Source organism: Mus caroli, chromosome 5 (genome assembly GCF_900094665.2).
Source record: "Mus caroli chromosome 5, CAROLI_EIJ_v1.1, whole genome shotgun sequence".
NCBI lineage: Eukaryota > Metazoa > Chordata > Mammalia > Rodentia > Muridae > Mus > Mus caroli.
In genome coordinates this window covers 136,205,730-136,223,098 of record NC_034574.1, presented here as the reverse complement: position 1 = coordinate 136,223,098, position 17,369 = coordinate 136,205,730, and the positions used below count along the sequence as shown (strand labels likewise).

Here is a 17,369-nt window from a genome sequence, read left to right as displayed (position 1 = left end):
GTGTGCACGCACATTTCTCTGTGGGATATAGACCAGGCTGGCCTCAAACTCCCTAGTGCTGGGATTAAAATTTGTACCATTTCCCAGTCTAAATTCTGACATGCACCTTCACCACAACGGTAAGCCATGGCTCTTGGCCCACTGAGGGAGCCTCTTAATCTCTCTCCAGCAGATTCGAACCCAAGTCCTCACACGTACAACACTAGCCAAGCCATCCTGGCTGCCTTGTTGACCTGACCATCAAGTCTTTATACCCATCATAGCTCCAGGGCATACATAAGATGACAAATTGTGTCTCTGAGGGCTTTCCCCTTAAATCCAGGGTCCTGGATTTCCTCAGATTTCTGACTGCCATCATTGCTGTAGTTATTCTGGCTGGCCTGGAACTCACTTTGGAGCAGGCTGTGTATGAGCTCGCAGAGAATGGTCTGCCTCTGCTCTGAATGCTGGGATAACAATGTGTCTCCATACAGGTATACTTAATATCCTACAAGGTTTCCCTTCAGTCTTACTTGCCCCCCTTTGGAGTTTTGTTTGGAGACATCTCGTGTAGCAAAATATGGCTTGGATCCTTTAAAATTGTGACCTCCAGTGTCTGGTCCTCCTGCCCCCATCTAAGTGGTGAAGATAACAGGCCCGAGCCACCACCATACTTGGCTTTTTTGTTGTTTTCTGGATTTTTTTTTTTTAATTGTGTTCTGTGCTTGTTGGATTCTATAATGTATGCAGTTCTTAGTAACCAGAGAGACAAGGCAACTTGGTTTAGAATGGAAAGGCAAAACCTCATCACCCCTGGTACAGTAGTCCATGCTTGTAACCCCAGAGTCCTGACTGACACAGGGAAATGGCACAGTGGAACTCAGCAAGTTCCTGGCTCCCAGGAATCCCACACCTTCCTTGCAGGCTCTTGATGGTATACCAACTACTTTATTTATTTATTTAGTTAGTTTTAAATTCCCCTGAGCCTACAACCTGGCTCAGAGGTCGGATAATGTGAGAATTAAGCATACATAAGAGTTAGTGATCAGCTAGCTCATGTATCCATGAGAGAGGGGCTGCAGTGCCAGCTCAGAGGACGCTCGGGCTGTCCTAGTGACCCCGGAAAGAACGCAGGCAAGTATAAAGTGCTCATCTGTTGTCTTAAAAGTTCAGACTCGTGTAAACAGCAGGATGGGAGCCCATCGGGAGCAGGGGCCTTGCAGACCCACTGAGGGTCTTTAGATGTAGATTTCCTAGGTGGCTTATGCCATGGGCTGGCCTGCAAGTCCCAACACCTATGCGTGTTCCCAACTCCGGATCCTGTTAATACTGTGGTTAAAAGTGTAAAAGTGGTTCCATAGGCCAGGCAGTGGTGGCCCATGCCGTTAGTCCCAGCACTCAGAGGCAGAGGCAGGCAGATCTGAGTTTTGAGGCCAGCCTGGTCTACAGGGTGAGTCCAGGACAGCCAGCGCCACACAGAGGAACCCGGTCTTGAAAAATCAAAACAAGCAAAAAAAAAAAAAAAAGAAAAGAAAAGGTTGTATAAATTGTATGGTCATATTGGTGTCCATTTCTGCCGGGACCCCTCAGGTAACTGTTGATAGACAGATACCACCATACCAGCCTCACAGAAGCCACTCACAGTCAATCAGTCTTAAGAAAAAAACAAAACACAAAAGCAACAACAAAAGAACCTCCCAAAACTGCCAGTCCATTGTGCCGGTCAGGGTCCAGTAGAGCTAAGGCACACTTGAGCCGCCTTGCCCTGGGCAGGAGACGCAGGCTGTTCTGTCGGCAAGCACTCTGTCCAGGGCCCGAATCATGACGTCAGGCATGTGGTCAATCAGCATCTTTGGGCCTATCAGGATCTTACTGAATTCTGCTTCGTGTGCCCACCTCGCTCTGTACTGGGCAGCAGAACAGCAGCCAAACCTCGAACAGAAGAGAACATCCATTAGTGAGGCTGCATGTGGGGCAGATCCCAGTCACACTCAGTGCGTGGGCGTGACTCACAGGTCGCCATACTCACCTCCCTGAACCACCCTCCTCTTCCAGGTGGATGATCCTGCCAGGTGGGTACAGAGTGGGGTACTTGGTGGGGGAGTCCAGTGGGGAGTCGCTGGAACAGTAGCCCGGGGAGTATCGAGTTAGAAGAGTCTGCTCTCCAAGAAGAGGCTGCGTCAGGGCCCCCTGGTTGCCCTCATCCAGTTCAGTTGGAAAGTTATCAGGGCTCCCTCCAAACAGTCCGTACCAGCAGCCATGCAGCAAGATCTTGTACTAAAAGGCGAGACCCAAGGACTTAGGTTGGTCTTGTGCTGGGTGGCAGCCTTCAGGCAGCCCTGTTTTACCACAACCATAGAGCCACCGTACTTGGAGCAATAGCCAAAACCCAAATCGTGTGTATATATACACACGTGTGTGTATACATATATATGTGTATATACATATATGTGCACAGACATGTGTGTGTGTGTATATGTGTGTGTGTGTGTGTGTGCTAGAGATTGATCCCAAAGCTAAGATGTATACATACTAAGACTATATCACTGAGCTAACCCAGGAGATGAGTGCTACTTTCTAAAAAACTATTAACAAGAAAGCCTTGAATTCCATCCTCAGCACCATATATAACCAGGTATGGTAGTGCACACCTGTAATCCAGCACTTGGGAGGTAAAGACAGAAGTTCATGGTCAACGGCTACACAGTTCAAGGCCAGCCCAGGATACCTGAGACCCTATCTCAAGCAAAAACGAAAAAGCCAGCGGTGGCCTTTAATCCCAGTACTCAGGAGGCAGGGGGAGGGAGATCCAGGACAGCCTAGCGCGACACAGAGAAACCCTGTCTCACAAAAACAAAAACCTTAGATGTCTGGTAAGAAGCGAATATTAAATTTTCTGGTTAGCAACAGCATTTTTTTAAAGGGCAAGAAAATAAAAGCACCTACAGCCCGTGGCACACACTTTGGCAGTGGTTTGAATACTGTCAAAACTCCCATGGACACACATCTAATCTAGTCTTTAAGAATATCGATCACATTTATTTTATGTGTTTCTGTGGTTGGCGTGGCATATGTGTGTGGTGGGGGTAGAGGGTCAGAGGACAAACTGTGGGACCTGGCTGTCTCTCCTCCAACCCCTTGGGTTCCAAGGACTATCCTCAGACTGGGCTTGGTGCCACATGGCTTACCCACTAGGCTTCCCTCCCTCCCTCCCTTTCTAAAACTACCCAATGGCAATAGAACTGGGGACTCACACATGCTAGGCAACTGGTCTACCACTGAGCCCCAGCCCCGCCCCCTCCTTAGCTTTCCTTTGCTCTGCCTGGCTCGGCCTCACATTTTTGGCAGTCCTACCTCAGTCTCCCAGGTGCTGGGATTATAGGCCAACGCTAACTGTTGCCCCCCTCATGGCTATCAGCCTCTATTGGTTAATGTCCTGTCTTCTCTTTTCCTGTGAGTGTGGGTTTGAACCTAGAGCCTCTTGAATGCTTAAGGAAGTGCTCTATCACTCAGTACACTCCCAAGCCTCTGCCATTGAAACTTGTAATTACTTTTTTCTTTTTTAAAGTTAATTGTATGTGTGTGGAGATGAAGACTGGAGGGAGGACGGAATGCTGGTCAGACAGTCTGGCAAGCAAGCTGGCCCTAGAACTTCTCATAGTCTGTACGTGTCAGCCTTTGTCTAAGGCTGGGAGCACCGTCACTGAAAGCCTGGGAGGATGGTCACAGCAGCCTGGGCAGTAGCATTTCCCAGCTGTCACTCTGCATCTCAGACAGCAGAATCCCACAGAGGTCTGTTCACAGGGCAGAAGGAGACAGAGCAGGAAGTGTGCTGGCCAAGAGGCTGCAGCTGCGAGCCACTGCACCAGCCTGCCCCTCTGGGTGGGACCCCTCCTGCATGCTTCCTCCTGGCTGAGCCGTTGTTACCTTTGGCTTATTGCAGTTAGCGATCACTCTCAGGATCCTCCTCTTGAGGTCTTCCATGTTGGTCACACTTAACCTGTTTGGTAGAGAGCAGACCGAGCTCAGCACTCGGGGGGTTGACAAGAGCCTGGACCTCTGGGCCAACCTCAAAGCACACTGACCTGGGGATCACATCCATCCCTAGGATAAGCGACACAACGAAGTCCTTGGAGTACTCGTAAAGGGATTTGCTGGAATTCAAACAAGAGACAAGTCAGTCTAGGTTCTGCTGCTTCAGAGGGACAATAGAACAGCTGCCAGGGTAAAGTCAAAGTCCCAGGACACATTCAAGAAGAGAACGCGCCGGGCGTGGTGGCGCACGCCTTTAATCCCAGCATTTGGGAGGCAGAGGCAGGCTGATTTCTGAGTTTGAGGCCAGCCTGGTCTACAGAGTGAGTTCCAGGACAGCCAGGGCTACACAGAGAATCTCAAAAAACAAAAAAACAAACAAACAAACAAAAAAAGAGAATGTACAGCTAAACCCTCAGATGATCCCTGGGACCCAGCAGACCCAGATGGCACAACCTCCCAAGGTGCCCTGGCAGTATCTAAGCAGGAAGAGGCAATTCCAGTGTGCACCTGTAAGGCCAGGCTGGCCCAGGGCGGTGACACAGGCCTGTGATCCCAGCCACTCAGGAGCGTGAGGCATGAAGACCGGCCTACCAGGGCTAGACTGAGTTCAAGGTCAGACTGTGTTCCTATCTAGCATTTAAGCAGTAGAGGGAGAAGGATTGAGAACTGGGACTGACCAGCCTGGGCTACATAGTTAAGAAACTATCTAGAGAGCATTAAAAAGGAAACATGTAAGTAAAATATAAAGGTGACTAGCAACTAGGAAATATAGACTTCTAGTGCAAAGGACTCTTGGAGAGAATAAGAACTTGGGGACTGTGTTGACGCTGAATAGAAAACAAAGCTAAGTAACACTAAAAGGCAGCCCTCAAATCGCGCTTGTAATGCAGCTTCCAAACTGACCAGGCTTCCAGTCTGGGCACACCTATAGGACCAGCACTCATGAAGCTCACGTGGGGAGCTCACGACTCTGAGCCTAGCCTGAGCTACATGATGAGATCCAGGCCAGGATGTAAGACCTGGTCTCACACCCAAACCAAACACACCCCACACTGTTTCTGCATCTCTGTCTTCCTTGTATGAGTTATGCCTCAACACAAGCAGAAACTTGTTTCTGACCTTTGTAGGTCACTCAGCTAAGCTGTGCAGAAGGACCAGAAACCCACTTCCCGTTTCTCAATCTCTGATGCCTTTTATCCAGCACGTGGCTGTTACCGTAACACTACAGAGAGACGGTCAAGTCTGGCTCTGAGTGTGGCTGGCAGGAAGCATACAGCGCTAAGACCATCCACTCTGAATCAGGTCCGATTCCCCAGTGGTCACTACCATTTTCTCTCCCTCTTTTAGGATTTATGTGTGTAGATATGTGTGAACATGTGTGTGTGTGTGTGAACACGTATGTGGTTGGCCACAGAGGCCAGGCGAGTGTCAGACCCCCAAGAGTTCGGGTAGTTGAGAGATCTGAACTCAGGAGCTCAGAGCCGTCTCTCCACCCTCCTACCTTGTTTTCAGTGTAATACAGACCAATGCAGGTGGGACACAGCATGGGTGAATGCGTACTGTGGACAGGAGCACAGCCACATTAAGGACTCAGTCCTCAGACCCACAGGGCTGGGAGTGTTGACAGTGTGCAGAAGGGTCAGCCACAGCTTCCTCTTCCTGGATGGCTCCGCCCCCAAGCCCCCACTGAGACACATTGCCCTGCTCTGAGCACTATGTCATCACCCTGCCCTCATTCAGCGTAGATGATAAATGTGCCAAGTGTCAGGGCTGCTGCAGCATCCCACATCCCCATCAGGGCACATGGCCACTTGATCCCAGCCTTGTTGGACATGCTTCCATTGTTTCTTATTGCCCATTGCCCCAGTCAGGTGAAAAAACACATTCCCCAACAACAAAGGAAAAATAGCCGAATTCAGGCTGTGGGATAAGCTCTTCTCAACAAATTACCTGGTTTCTTATAGAAATAAGGGAAAAGATGCCTGCAGAAGTATGCACCTGCAGGACTAGTGCTCCTACTGTGAGATGTTGCACCTGCAGGACTAGTGCTCCTACTGTGAGATGGGAGGCAGAGACCTGACAATCAGGACGAACAAGAAGTTTGCGGGCTAGCTAACCTGGACTACTCAGTATGGCAGAAACAGAAGACCTGGCCTCAAAACAAGCTGGAAGGAGAGAAATGATTCCCGAAGGTTCTCTCCTGACTTCCAGATGCACGCCATGATATGCATACCTGCATGCATACAGCAGTAAAACTTTGAATGGAGTTAAGAGGGGAAAACACCATGAAGACAGTTACAAGGCAAATCTGCCATATCCAAGGTAAGGAATAGAACTTGGATCCGCTGCAGACAACCTGGGAAACGTTAGAAATTGACTGGGGAAATGTGATCAGAAATTACTTAAGAATTTAAAATCTCCCCAGCACCTGGGAGGCAGAGGCAGGCAGATTTCTGAGTCCCAGGCCAGCCTGATCTACAGAGTGAGTTCCAGGACAGCCAAGGCTATACAGAAAAACCCTGTATCAAAAAACCAAAAAAAAAAAAAAAAAGAAAAAAAATTTAAAATCTCTGTCTTGGCGCATGCCTTTAATCCCCGAACCAGAGAGGCACAGGCAGGAGGATCTTTGAGCTTGAGGCCAGCCTGGTGTACAGACAGAGTCCTAGGACAGCCAGGAGCTGTTACACAGAGAAACTCGTTTTAAAACAACACAAAACAACAACTACAAAATCTCTGTCTTGGGGCTGGAGAAGTGGCTCAGCAATTAACAGCACTGGTTGTCTTCCAGAGAACCTGGGTTCAAATCCCAGCACCCACACGCCAGCTCACAACCATCGATAACTCCAGTTCCAGGGACCCAACACCCTCACAGACATACAGGCAAAACACCAATGATGATAAAACAAAACTAAGTTATATTTTGAAGCTCTCTCTCTTTAGCTCTAGTACTTACAGGAGCAATGGCATGCCTTAGACTTGCTTCGAAGCTAGCTTTTGAGCATGCATGCTTGTGTGCACAGACACTGTGCTGGAGATAAGGGAGGCATAGAAACAGCGATGTGTTCATAGATGGTTGGAGCTGACTAAATTGAAGTTTACAAACTACATTATACTTTGTCTTCTCCCTTTCAGGAGTGGTACTCCCTATAATGCCCAGACTTGGACAAAAGGAAAGGTCTTTTGCCAGGCATGATGGTGCACAACTTTAATCCCAGCACTCAGGAGGCAGAGGCAGCGTAATGTCTGTGAGCTCAAGGCCAGCCAGGGCTGTATACTGTCAGGAACAAAAATCAAACCAAAACAAGGGATCCTTTTTGCAGTATATTTGATCACACTGTGAACCCCGAGATTGTGTTATTTACTGAAAATACCCTATTTCTAGGTGTGGTGTGGTTCAGCCCTTAGCATACACCTTCAATTCCCAGCAACCACATGGTGGCTCACAACCATCTATAATGCAATCTGACGCCTTCTGATGCAGCTACAGGGTACTCACATACATATATGCAGTAATAAATAAATAAATATGTAGTAAATCTTAAAAAAATATTCCAGGGCCATTTGCTCACCTCTAAGACTGATCAGTTTAAAAAATGAGAAAAACAAATGAAAGTGATGTCTAATTGAGTAGCAGAAAAGGTGACAAATCAGAGACAGATCTGACATAATAGGATCCGCCCAACTCTCATAGGGAAGAGGAAAGGGAAGCTACCTAAGAGAGCAAGGCAGACAGAAGGAGAGGCAGTTTCACCTGGCGAGTTTTAAAGACACAGGTGAATGGGAAGGAGCCAGAAGATTGGAACAGACTGTCAGTCAGTCTGAGGCCAAGCAGAACGACTCAGTCAGAGGCTGAGAGAGAAGCCAGATTAGTCAGTTTGAGCCAGAAAGTTGGCCGGCCAGCCAGCCAGAGCTCAGAGAGAACTAGAAAGGGTGAGCTTATTCAGCAGTCAGTCTCAGAGGCTGAAAACACTTTGGGCCTAGATTAGACTGTACTGAGGCCAGAAGCTTCCAGGCTGAGCGAGGCGAGGCCTAGGTCGGCAGACAGAGGGAGGCAGTGAGCCTCCCAGACAACACTCGCCACAGGGGAATAAAGGATACTTTTACAGATCTTTGATGTGTTTTCTGTGTTTTTCAAATGTTCTCATGAATATGCAGTGTTTTGTTTCGACCTTTTATTTATTACTTATTCATTTATTTTTTTTAAAGATTTATTTATTTTATGTATGCGAGTACACTGTAGCTGTCTTCAGACACCCCAGAAGACGGCATCAGATCCCATTACAGATGGTTGTGAGCCACCATGTGGCTGCTGGGAATTGAACTCAGGACCTCTGGAAGAGCAGTCAGTGCTCTTAACCGCTGAGCCATCTCTTTAGCCTGACCTTTTAGTTGTGAATCCTTAATTTGAGTCTTTTTTTGGTTGTTATTATTTTTAGCTTTATTTATTTTATGTATATGAGTGCTCTATCTGTATATATATATTAGCATGCCAGAAGAGGGCATCAGATCACATTATAGATGGTTGTGAGCCATCAAATGGTTGTTGGGAATTGTACTCCAGACCACTAGAAGAGCAGCCAGTGCTCTTAACCGCTGAGCCATCTCTCCAGCCCATTTCTCTACATTTTAATTATTTTTAGATTTACTTATTTTTAGTCTTTTTGTTGCTGTTGTGACATAAGTCTCTTTTTTTTTTTGTTTTGTTTTGTTTTGTTTTGTTTTTCCAAGACAGGGTTTCTCTGTATAGCCCTGGCTGTCCTGGAACTCACTTTGTAGACCAGGCTGGCCTCGAACTCAGAAATCCGCCTGCCTCTGCCTCCCAAGTGCTGGGACTAAAGGCGTGCACCACCACGCCTGGCCATAAGTCTCTTTTATAATGAATGCAAAAGTTTACATAGCATGGTTCAGTCAACATACCCAATCAGCTAGGAAAAAGGAGTTTTTTAAACTCATAAAAATAAGGAAAGGTCTTGTTTGTTTGCACCCATAGCATGTGAACCGCCTTGGTGATGGACGAGGTGACCACCATCAAGAACAAGTAGAGAGCAGTGATTGGGGGAGATGGTGAAGCGCAGGGGAGGATCACAAAAGGGCTCAGCAGCGGAAAAACACTAGCTGCTTAGCAGAGAGTGGAAGAGTAGAGCCCACTCCTCCAAATCATCTTCCAGACATGGCGCACCAGGGCACAAACACACCCACACATACACCTTACACTCACCCGTGCTCATGCAAAGAAAGGCCACTTCAACTAAGAAAAAAAAAAAAGAAAGAAAGAGAGAAAAGAAAAGTTTGAGGCTGGAGAGAGGCTCAGTGGGTAACAGTGTTCCCTGCTCTTGCAGAGAACCCAGCATCACTCTGGGTGACGCAGAACCACCTGCTGCGCTCCAGCTGCCTTCCTCTGGCTTCCATGGACACAACATATGTAGGAGACACTCATATAGATATACATATAACTTTATTTTTCTTTAAGTGGTATTGAGAATTGAACCCAGGGCCTCACCACATGGTAGACAAGTGTTTTAGCCATTAAGCTATATCCCTGGTCCTAAAATTAAGGTCTTAAAAAAAGAAAAAGGCAACCGTGGGGGCTGAAGAGATGCCTTGACAGTTAAGAGCTCTTGCTGCTCCTCCAGAGGAGCCGAGCTCAGTTCCCAGCACCCAGGCTGCGCAGCTCACAACTGCCTGCAACTCAAGCTCCAGGGGGACCCGATGCCTCTGTCCTCTATAGGTACACACACACACACACACACCCAATGCTGCTGTCCTTTATAGGTGCACACACACACACACACACACACACACACACCCAATGCTGCTGTCCTTTATAGGTGCACACACACACACACACACACACACACACATAATGCTGCTGTCCTTTATAGGTGCACACACACACACACACAATTACAAAACTCTTTAAAAAAAAAAACCCAAAACTTAGAATTCTGTCATTTAGCCAGGATCACAATTCCCAGCTACTAGGGAGGCTGAGGCTGGAGGATCAGTTCAATGTCTCCCTCAGCTCTGTATCAGGTTCTAGGCCCGATTTAGTCTTTCTTTGGTTACATAGTATTTCTTTTCCTTTTTTGACGTCTACCCCACCCTAACCCTGTAATCCTCCTGCCTCAGCTTCTTGAGTGCTGGGATGACAGGTGTGCGCTAGCTACCCAGACTCCACACCTGCTAGGTGAGCGAGAACTCTACTAACTGGGCCACAACTCGGCTTTACACAGCGCTGTAAACACACGTCTGAGAAGGAGATATAGTTACACTATATAAACAGACAACGAGCAGCTGCCTGATGCATCCTGCGGGAGCCGGAAGCCTTACCTGAGCAGCCCCCTGGGCGGGGAGAAGGCATAAGCACGGACTTGTGGGTAGGCCCCCCGGAGCATGATGGCTAACAGGGCCGCAGCGCCGGCTCCCAGGCTGTGCCCCACCAGAACGAGCTGGTACTCCTAGGAGACAGAGGGCAGAGGGAGTTGAGGCCCGGAAGAAGGGAGATAGAACGTGACAGGAACAGAAAATAGAAAATGAACAATCGGGGCTGGAGAGATGGCTCAGCAGTTAAGAGCACTGGCTGCTCTTCCAGAGGTCCCGAGTTCGATTCCTAGCAACCACATGGTGGCTCACAACCATCTGTAATGGGATCTGATGCCCTCTCCTGATGTGTCTGAAGACAGCTACAGTGTACTTATATACATTTAATGAATGAATAAATAAATAACAAATAAATAAATCTTTAAAAAAAAGAAAATGAACAATCTCACCGGAGCGACACTGAAGGCTTGGCTCAGAATCCCATCATTGACCAGTCTGCGGTGAATGTATCTGGCCGCTTGAGCAATTCCCTGCAGATACAGATAGGGTGGGGTCAGCATGGCTCAGAAGACAGGCTCTCTGCTTGCTGTTCACTAATATATCTTGACCTGTGCCTGTGGTGCAGAGGCTGGCTGCCATCAAGTGCTTGCTGTAATCTAAGTGAGTAGCGGTACCAGGAACACCCATCTCCAAGGCAGGCGTAGCTGTGTAGTTAGTTCTGTGTACCAGCCCATAGCACACCTGACTGAATTGTCTAAGGACTGAGGATTGAACCTGGGGCCCTTGTGCATCTGGGCAAGTGACCTGGCATACCTTTTAGAAATTATCTTAAGCCGGGCGTGGTGGCGCACGCCTTTAATCCCAGCACTCGGGAGGCAGAGGCAGGTGGATTTCTGAGTTCGAGGCCAGCCTGGTCTACAGAGTNGGCCAGCCTGGTCTACAGAGTGAGTTCCAGGACAGCCAGGGCTACACAGAGAAACCCTGTCTCGAAAAAAACCAAAAAAAAAAAAAAAAAAAAAAGAAATTATCTTTATGGGGTGAGAAATGGACCAATGATTAAAAGTGCTTCCATCAAAGGACCAGGCTTCAATTCCTAGCGCCCACAATAGGCAACCTACAGTCACCCTAAGTCCAGCTTCAAGGGCTCTGTTGCTCCACTTCTGGTCTCCATGGGCATGTATACACACACACACACACACACACACACACACACACACACACCATGTATACACATACACAAACACACACATAAATATGTCTTCTAAAAAGTTATTATTTTTTGAGATGGTCTCTAAATTGCCTAGTCTGGCTCTTAAAATTTGGCATGTGACCCAGCCAGGCCTTGTACTTCTTGTGAATGTGTGCTGTGTGTGTAGATGTGTGGGTTAGTTGTCTGTGTGTGCGTGTGAAGCTAGAGATCATTGTCTGTGTGTGCGTGTGAGGCTAGAGATCGACTCTAGGTAGCTTCCTCTACTGAACTCCACCTTCTATTTTGAGACGGGATTTTCCACTGACCCTGGAACCTGCTACACTGGCTGGCCAGTGGGCCTCTGGGACCTGCCTGTCTTCACTCTCCACCTCCTCCCTCCCCAGACCCAGGGTTGCATGCCCAGCTTCTCACATGGGTGCTGGGAACCCAAACTCAGGTCCTTCTGCTTGCATGGCAAGCTCTCCACACTCGGCCATCCTCCCAGCCTGAAGCCTTTGGATCTTCCTGCCTCCGTCTCCCAAGCACTGTACCACCATGCCTAGATGATCTTTTTATAAAGATGTCAAAGCACACTGTTTAGGGGCAGCCACATCGGGACAGCGGATAAAGGTTCCTGCTGCTGAGTCTGACAACATGAATTCTATTCTTGGGACCCAAATGATGGTGAGAACTGACTCCTGGTTATTTTCTGGCATGCACGTTGTGGCAAACATGCACCCTCAACACAGCACACACACACACACACACACACACACACACGCTTAAAATAGACAGTTCTGAGTTGTAAGAGCTAAGTCCACGCTCAGTTGAAGATCACAAACGAAAGCAAGCAGAGGGAGCTGAGGAAGCTGTTTATTGGTGTTTTGAACTTTCAAACCACAGCTGATAGATGCAGAGAATATTTTCAGAGTGGGGCACACTTACAGGTCATGTGGTAATGAAAGAACCCACAAACAGTGGTCTGAGGGTCTGGCTTTGTGGCTTATTCTTGCGTTGGAAGAGCAGATGCTGCAATGTATCCTTCACCACACGAGGTTGATGGGTGTATAGGAGAACCCAAAACAGCTGTTTGCAGAGGGTTCTGTTACAGTTTGCAGCAGTTCTCAACCTGTGGGCCATGACCCCTCTAGGAGAACACATGTCAACTCTCCTGCAATAGCAGATATATAGATATACAGATATATAGATATATAGATATATTCTTTTTGAGACAGGGCTTCTCTGAGTAGCCCTGGCTGTCCTGGAACTCGAGAGCTCTGCCTGCCTCTGCCTCCCAAGTGCCGGGATCTTAGGTGTGTGCCACTACGGTCCATCTGCTTATCAGATATTTACATTATCGTTCATAACAGAAGCAACATTATAGTTATGAAGTAGCAACAAAATAATTTTATGGTTGGGGTCACCACAGCGTGAGGAACTGTATATTAAAGGGTCACGGCATTAGGAAGGGTAAGACCTGTGTTAAACCTGCCCAGTCAGCAGCAAACCAAACTTTATTGGTCATTTTAACAAAGATATGTGAGAATCTAGGAAACTACTTTGGGGGATAGAGAGGTAGCTCAGAGGTTCAGAGCATTTGCTGCTCTTGCAGAGAAACCAGGTTTATTCCTAACTCCTGTAACATGTGGTCACAACTGCCTGTAACTCCAATTCCAAGGGATGCCCTCTTCTGGAGTCTATGGTCACTGCAAACACATGGTACCTATACAGACAAGCAGGCACATAAGTAGCCAGGCAGTGGTGGCACACACCTTTGATCCCAGCACTTGGGGAGGCAGAGGCAGGCAGATTTCTGAGTTCAAGGCCAGCCTGGTCTACAGAGTGATTTCCAGGACAGCCAGAGCTACAGAGAAACACTGTCTCAGAAAAATAAAAACAAACAAACAAAAAGAACACACATAACTAAAAATGTTTTTTAAAAAGACACTATTTTGAGAACTATAGCAAGATTGAGTTATAAAAGATATGCAGAGTGAAAAAGAAGGATTTATTTATTTTATGGGAGACCTGGTTTTGTAGCCCAAGCTAGCCTCAAACTCACTGCTTGCAGCTGACTCGGCCTCTTTAGCCTGGGGTGGCAGGTGTGCAGCCCCACTCCCAGCTTCTGCGATGCTGGACAGTGAATCCAGGGCTTTATGCAGGCCGAGCAGACACTGTGCTGACTGAGCCACACCCTAGCCCTGCTTCAGGAAGTTTTGGTGATCAGGAAGAGTTGCCAACACGGTTGCTCAAAATAACACGTCGCCGGGCATGGTGGCGCACGCCTTTAATCCCAGCACTTGGGAGGCAGAGGCAGGCGGATTTCTGAGTTTGAGGCCAGCCTGGTCTACAGAGTGAGTTCCAGGACAGCCAGGGCTACACAGAAACCCTGTCTCAAAAAACCAAAACCAAACAAAATAATACACCACTAGTGGGCACAGCTCCTTTGCTATCTTTCTCCCTGCCATCCTGCCTCGTGTGTTCGTGTGTGTGTGTGTGTGTGTGTGTGTGTGTGTGTGGACTCACACTTGCCTCAGCATGCATCTGCAGTCTGAGGACACCTAGAGCCTAGGGTGGTTTGCCTCTCTCTATGCTGGGCTAGCTGGCCCAGCATAAACTGATTTAAACACCCAATCTAGGTTCAGTGAGTGACCATATCTCAAAAAATAAGGTGGAGAGCAATTGAAAAAGACATCCAGAATCAACCTCTGACCTTCACATGTGAACCTGCGTGCACACACTCACACACACACACACACACACACACACACACACACAGAGACAAATACTAGAAGAAGCAAACTCACAAGGGAGGGAGTAGGAGAGAAGCTACCAGAGCTGGGGGTGGGGCTGACAGTGTTTAATACACCAACATCAGGGTTCATCAAAAATTAGGGTGCAGACAGAAGAGATGGGAACGCAACATTGTACAAACACATGACGGCACTGAACTGAACCCTCAAATGGTTAAAAGGATAAATGTTATCCACCCACAATCTATCTAGCCATCCATCGGTCCAACCACTCATTACCCATTCATCTATCATCCACGCGAACATCTTCCCATCCATCCTGTGATTTTTGGTGTGCTGAGAGAAAAGCCTCACTACCTAACTCACAATGGCCTGGACCTTGCCGTGTGTGTAGCAAATACCAGCCGGAAATTCAGCCGGAAATTCATGCTCCTCCTACCTAGGACTCTCCAGGGCGAGAGTAATTGTATTCATTTTACCAACATTTAAAGCCATTTCACCCTCGCACACGCGCCCGCGTGCACACACACAGCCCACTTGAGGTGGGGTTTCCCTCTTCCCAGGAAGGACTGTACCTCACCCACTCCCCCCCAGAACAGGAAGAGAGAAACAGAACTAGGCTCTGGCCACAAGCACAGAGAACTTGTGGGAAGTGAGCTGTCCGGCCTGTGCCGCCCACGAGGCTGGAGTCCTCATGCTGCTGCTGCAGCCGGACTGGGCATGTCTGATTGACAGTCCATCCTCCCTGGCTCCAGCCACATGACTCCACCTCTCTGAAATGGCCCCTCTCAAAACAAGCCTACCTTGTGGGCCACACAGTCCTGTAGCTCAATCCCCAGCTCCAGGGTCTCACTCTCCGCAGACAGGTCGGTCAGGACGTCCTGTGAATGTGGAGACAGCAAGGTCAGCCCGTGGAGCTACAGAGTGGGTGGTGAAGGCTGCGTGTGCTGGGGCTGACGGCCTGGCCTCAGGCTCCCAGGGCACTCCAAAGTGGTTGTTCCTAACCTGTGCTCCAAGACCCCTTGGGGGAGGGGTCAAATGACCCTGTCATGGGGGTCACCTAAAACCATCGGAAAACAGATATTTAAATTATCATTCGTAACGGTTGTAAAATTACAATAGCAATGAAAATAGTTTTATGGTTGGGGGGGGGGGTCACCACAACATGAGGAACTTTATTCAAGGGTTGCAGCATCAGGAAGGCTGAACCACTGCTCTGAAGCATGGCAGACAGAGCTGTCAGGCTGCTGAGAGAACTGTCACCCAGTCTCCACAGAGAACCCAGGTGAGGCAGGAAGCTGGCTGGTAAGGGGTAGGAGGATGGCGAGTGGTCACCCTGAAGCACCTTTGTCTTGCAGCACCGCCATCTAGGGACCTTCCCAGCCCAGAGCAAACCCCGCTCCTGTCCTCAGAAGCCCACACTCAGTGCTCACAGGAGAGGTGGGAATGAGTGGTGGCCAGACCTGAGGGAGCAAGCGCCTGGGGACAAGCACCTCCAGGGGTCCACGTGGCTTCAAATTTTGTTTGTGACAGGGTCTCACCACGTAGCCCAGGCTAGCTTTGAATTCTTCCTGCTTCTGCCTCCCGTCCTGGGATTACAGGCATAGGCCACCATGTTGTGCTTACCCCTATATGACAAAAAGCCCCTTCAACCGTCTACAGAGGACACCAGGCACACCACTAGTGCTCTATACAGAGTGGCACTAGGAAGAAGTGGCTGGCGGGTCACAGAGCATGGGAAACAAGCACCCCCTTCCTCCGGAAAGCTGAGTGCACTGGGGGTTTCCAGAGAAGGACAGGAAAAACCCAGAGGACAGCAGAGGGGACAGACTGGAGCAGGTTGTGTTGGGAACCTGCTTGTAATTCCAGCATTTGGGGACATTTGGGAGCTACACAGGAAGGGCCTGTCTGACCAGGATAAGAGCAGAGATGGGCACTGAGAGGCCAGGAAACCTTTCTCTCACTGCGGGGAACCAACTGGTCAGAGCAGGGGCTGAGAAAGAATTCCACAGCCAGCGAGCCTGGGGCTGTGAGATCTAAGATGGTGGACCGAGTGAGGAGGAATGGATAACACTAAGGCCTGAGTCAGGGCCTTCCACACAGTAGGGTAGCCTAAGGGCTCTATCTTGAGACCCAGCCTCTGACAGGGAGATGCTAGGCAGGTGCCCAGGCCTCTTTTCTTAGACCAGGTCTCAGTATGTAGGCAGCCTTGGCTGGCCTGGAACTCCCTGTGTAGACCTGCCTGCCTCTGCCTCCCCAGGGCTGGAATTAAAGCTGTGGCACAGATGCCCACCCTCCCATGCACCTTATGATGATGATGTAGTGGGTGAGTGCTTTGTTTACATGTATGTCTGTGTAACACATGCACGCCTGATATCCACAGAGGCCAGAAAAGGGTGCTGGATCCCCTGGAAATGGAGTTACTACGGATGGTTATGAGCTGCTACTAGGTGCTGGGAATTGAACTCGGATCTCAAAGAACAGCCAGAGCTCACCTAGGGCTGAGCCATCCCTCCAGGCCTGCTTTATATTGGTCTAAGTTGCTTAGGCTAGCCCTGAACTTAAAACTTTCTGTTTCAGCCTTCACAGTATCTGTGACTACAGGCCCCTCCTGCCTGCTCGGCAGTAACACTGGTCCTTTCTGGGTAAGCAAAGGACCAGGAGGTGAGAGGAAAGGGTGGCAGAGAAGCCACCAGAAAGCAGATGATGAAGACGGAAGGAGCTGAACAAAAAGAGGAGGTGGAGGGGACAGGGGGACAAGGGGCTCAAGGCAGCATATGGGGACCGGAGGAAGGGACGGCCTGCAGAGAACCCCAAAACGAACTTGACAGTCTTTTTAATCTGTGTTGTGTCTTGTGCATGTGCATATTCGTGTGTACAAAGCAGATGCACCTGTGTCATGGAACAGGTATGGTGGTTGGATCAGAGAACCATGCAGATGCCAGCCTTCATCTCCCAGGGTCTCCTGCTGGCCAATGTACGCACCAGGCACTGTGGCCCTTGGCATTCCAGCAGACAGACTCCTGTTTCATCTCCCATTTTGCTGTAGACAGCTGAGATGACACACACAGAGGCTACGGCCTCCGGATTGT

The 17,369-nt window shown here is 48.8% G+C and overlaps 1 protein-coding gene across 2 annotated transcripts in view; it reads right to left on the bottom strand.

Moving 5' to 3' along the window:
* Window positions 1-665: 665 nt before the first annotated feature.
* The window catches only part of Daglb (diacylglycerol lipase beta), a 40,161-nt gene continuing 23,457 nt past the window's right edge, over window positions 666-17,369 (bottom strand). The window contains exons 9-15 of one of the 2 annotated variants that reach the window (XM_021161880.1): window positions 15,081-15,158; window positions 10,785-10,865; window positions 10,345-10,472; window positions 4,065-4,133; window positions 3,907-3,979; window positions 2,009-2,256; window positions 666-1,911 (exon numbers count right to left, since the gene is read on the bottom strand). In XM_021161880.1, coding sequence (XP_021017539.1) covers window positions 1,719-1,911; window positions 2,009-2,256; window positions 3,907-3,979; window positions 4,065-4,133; window positions 10,345-10,472; window positions 10,785-10,865; window positions 15,081-15,158 — 870 coding nt within the window. In that variant the 3' untranslated portion in view covers window positions 666-1,718. The remainder of the gene's footprint in view (window positions 1,912-2,008; window positions 2,257-3,906; window positions 3,980-4,064; window positions 4,134-10,344; window positions 10,473-10,784; window positions 10,866-15,080; window positions 15,159-17,369) is intronic. The other variant, XM_029477329.1, reaches the window with a different exon arrangement.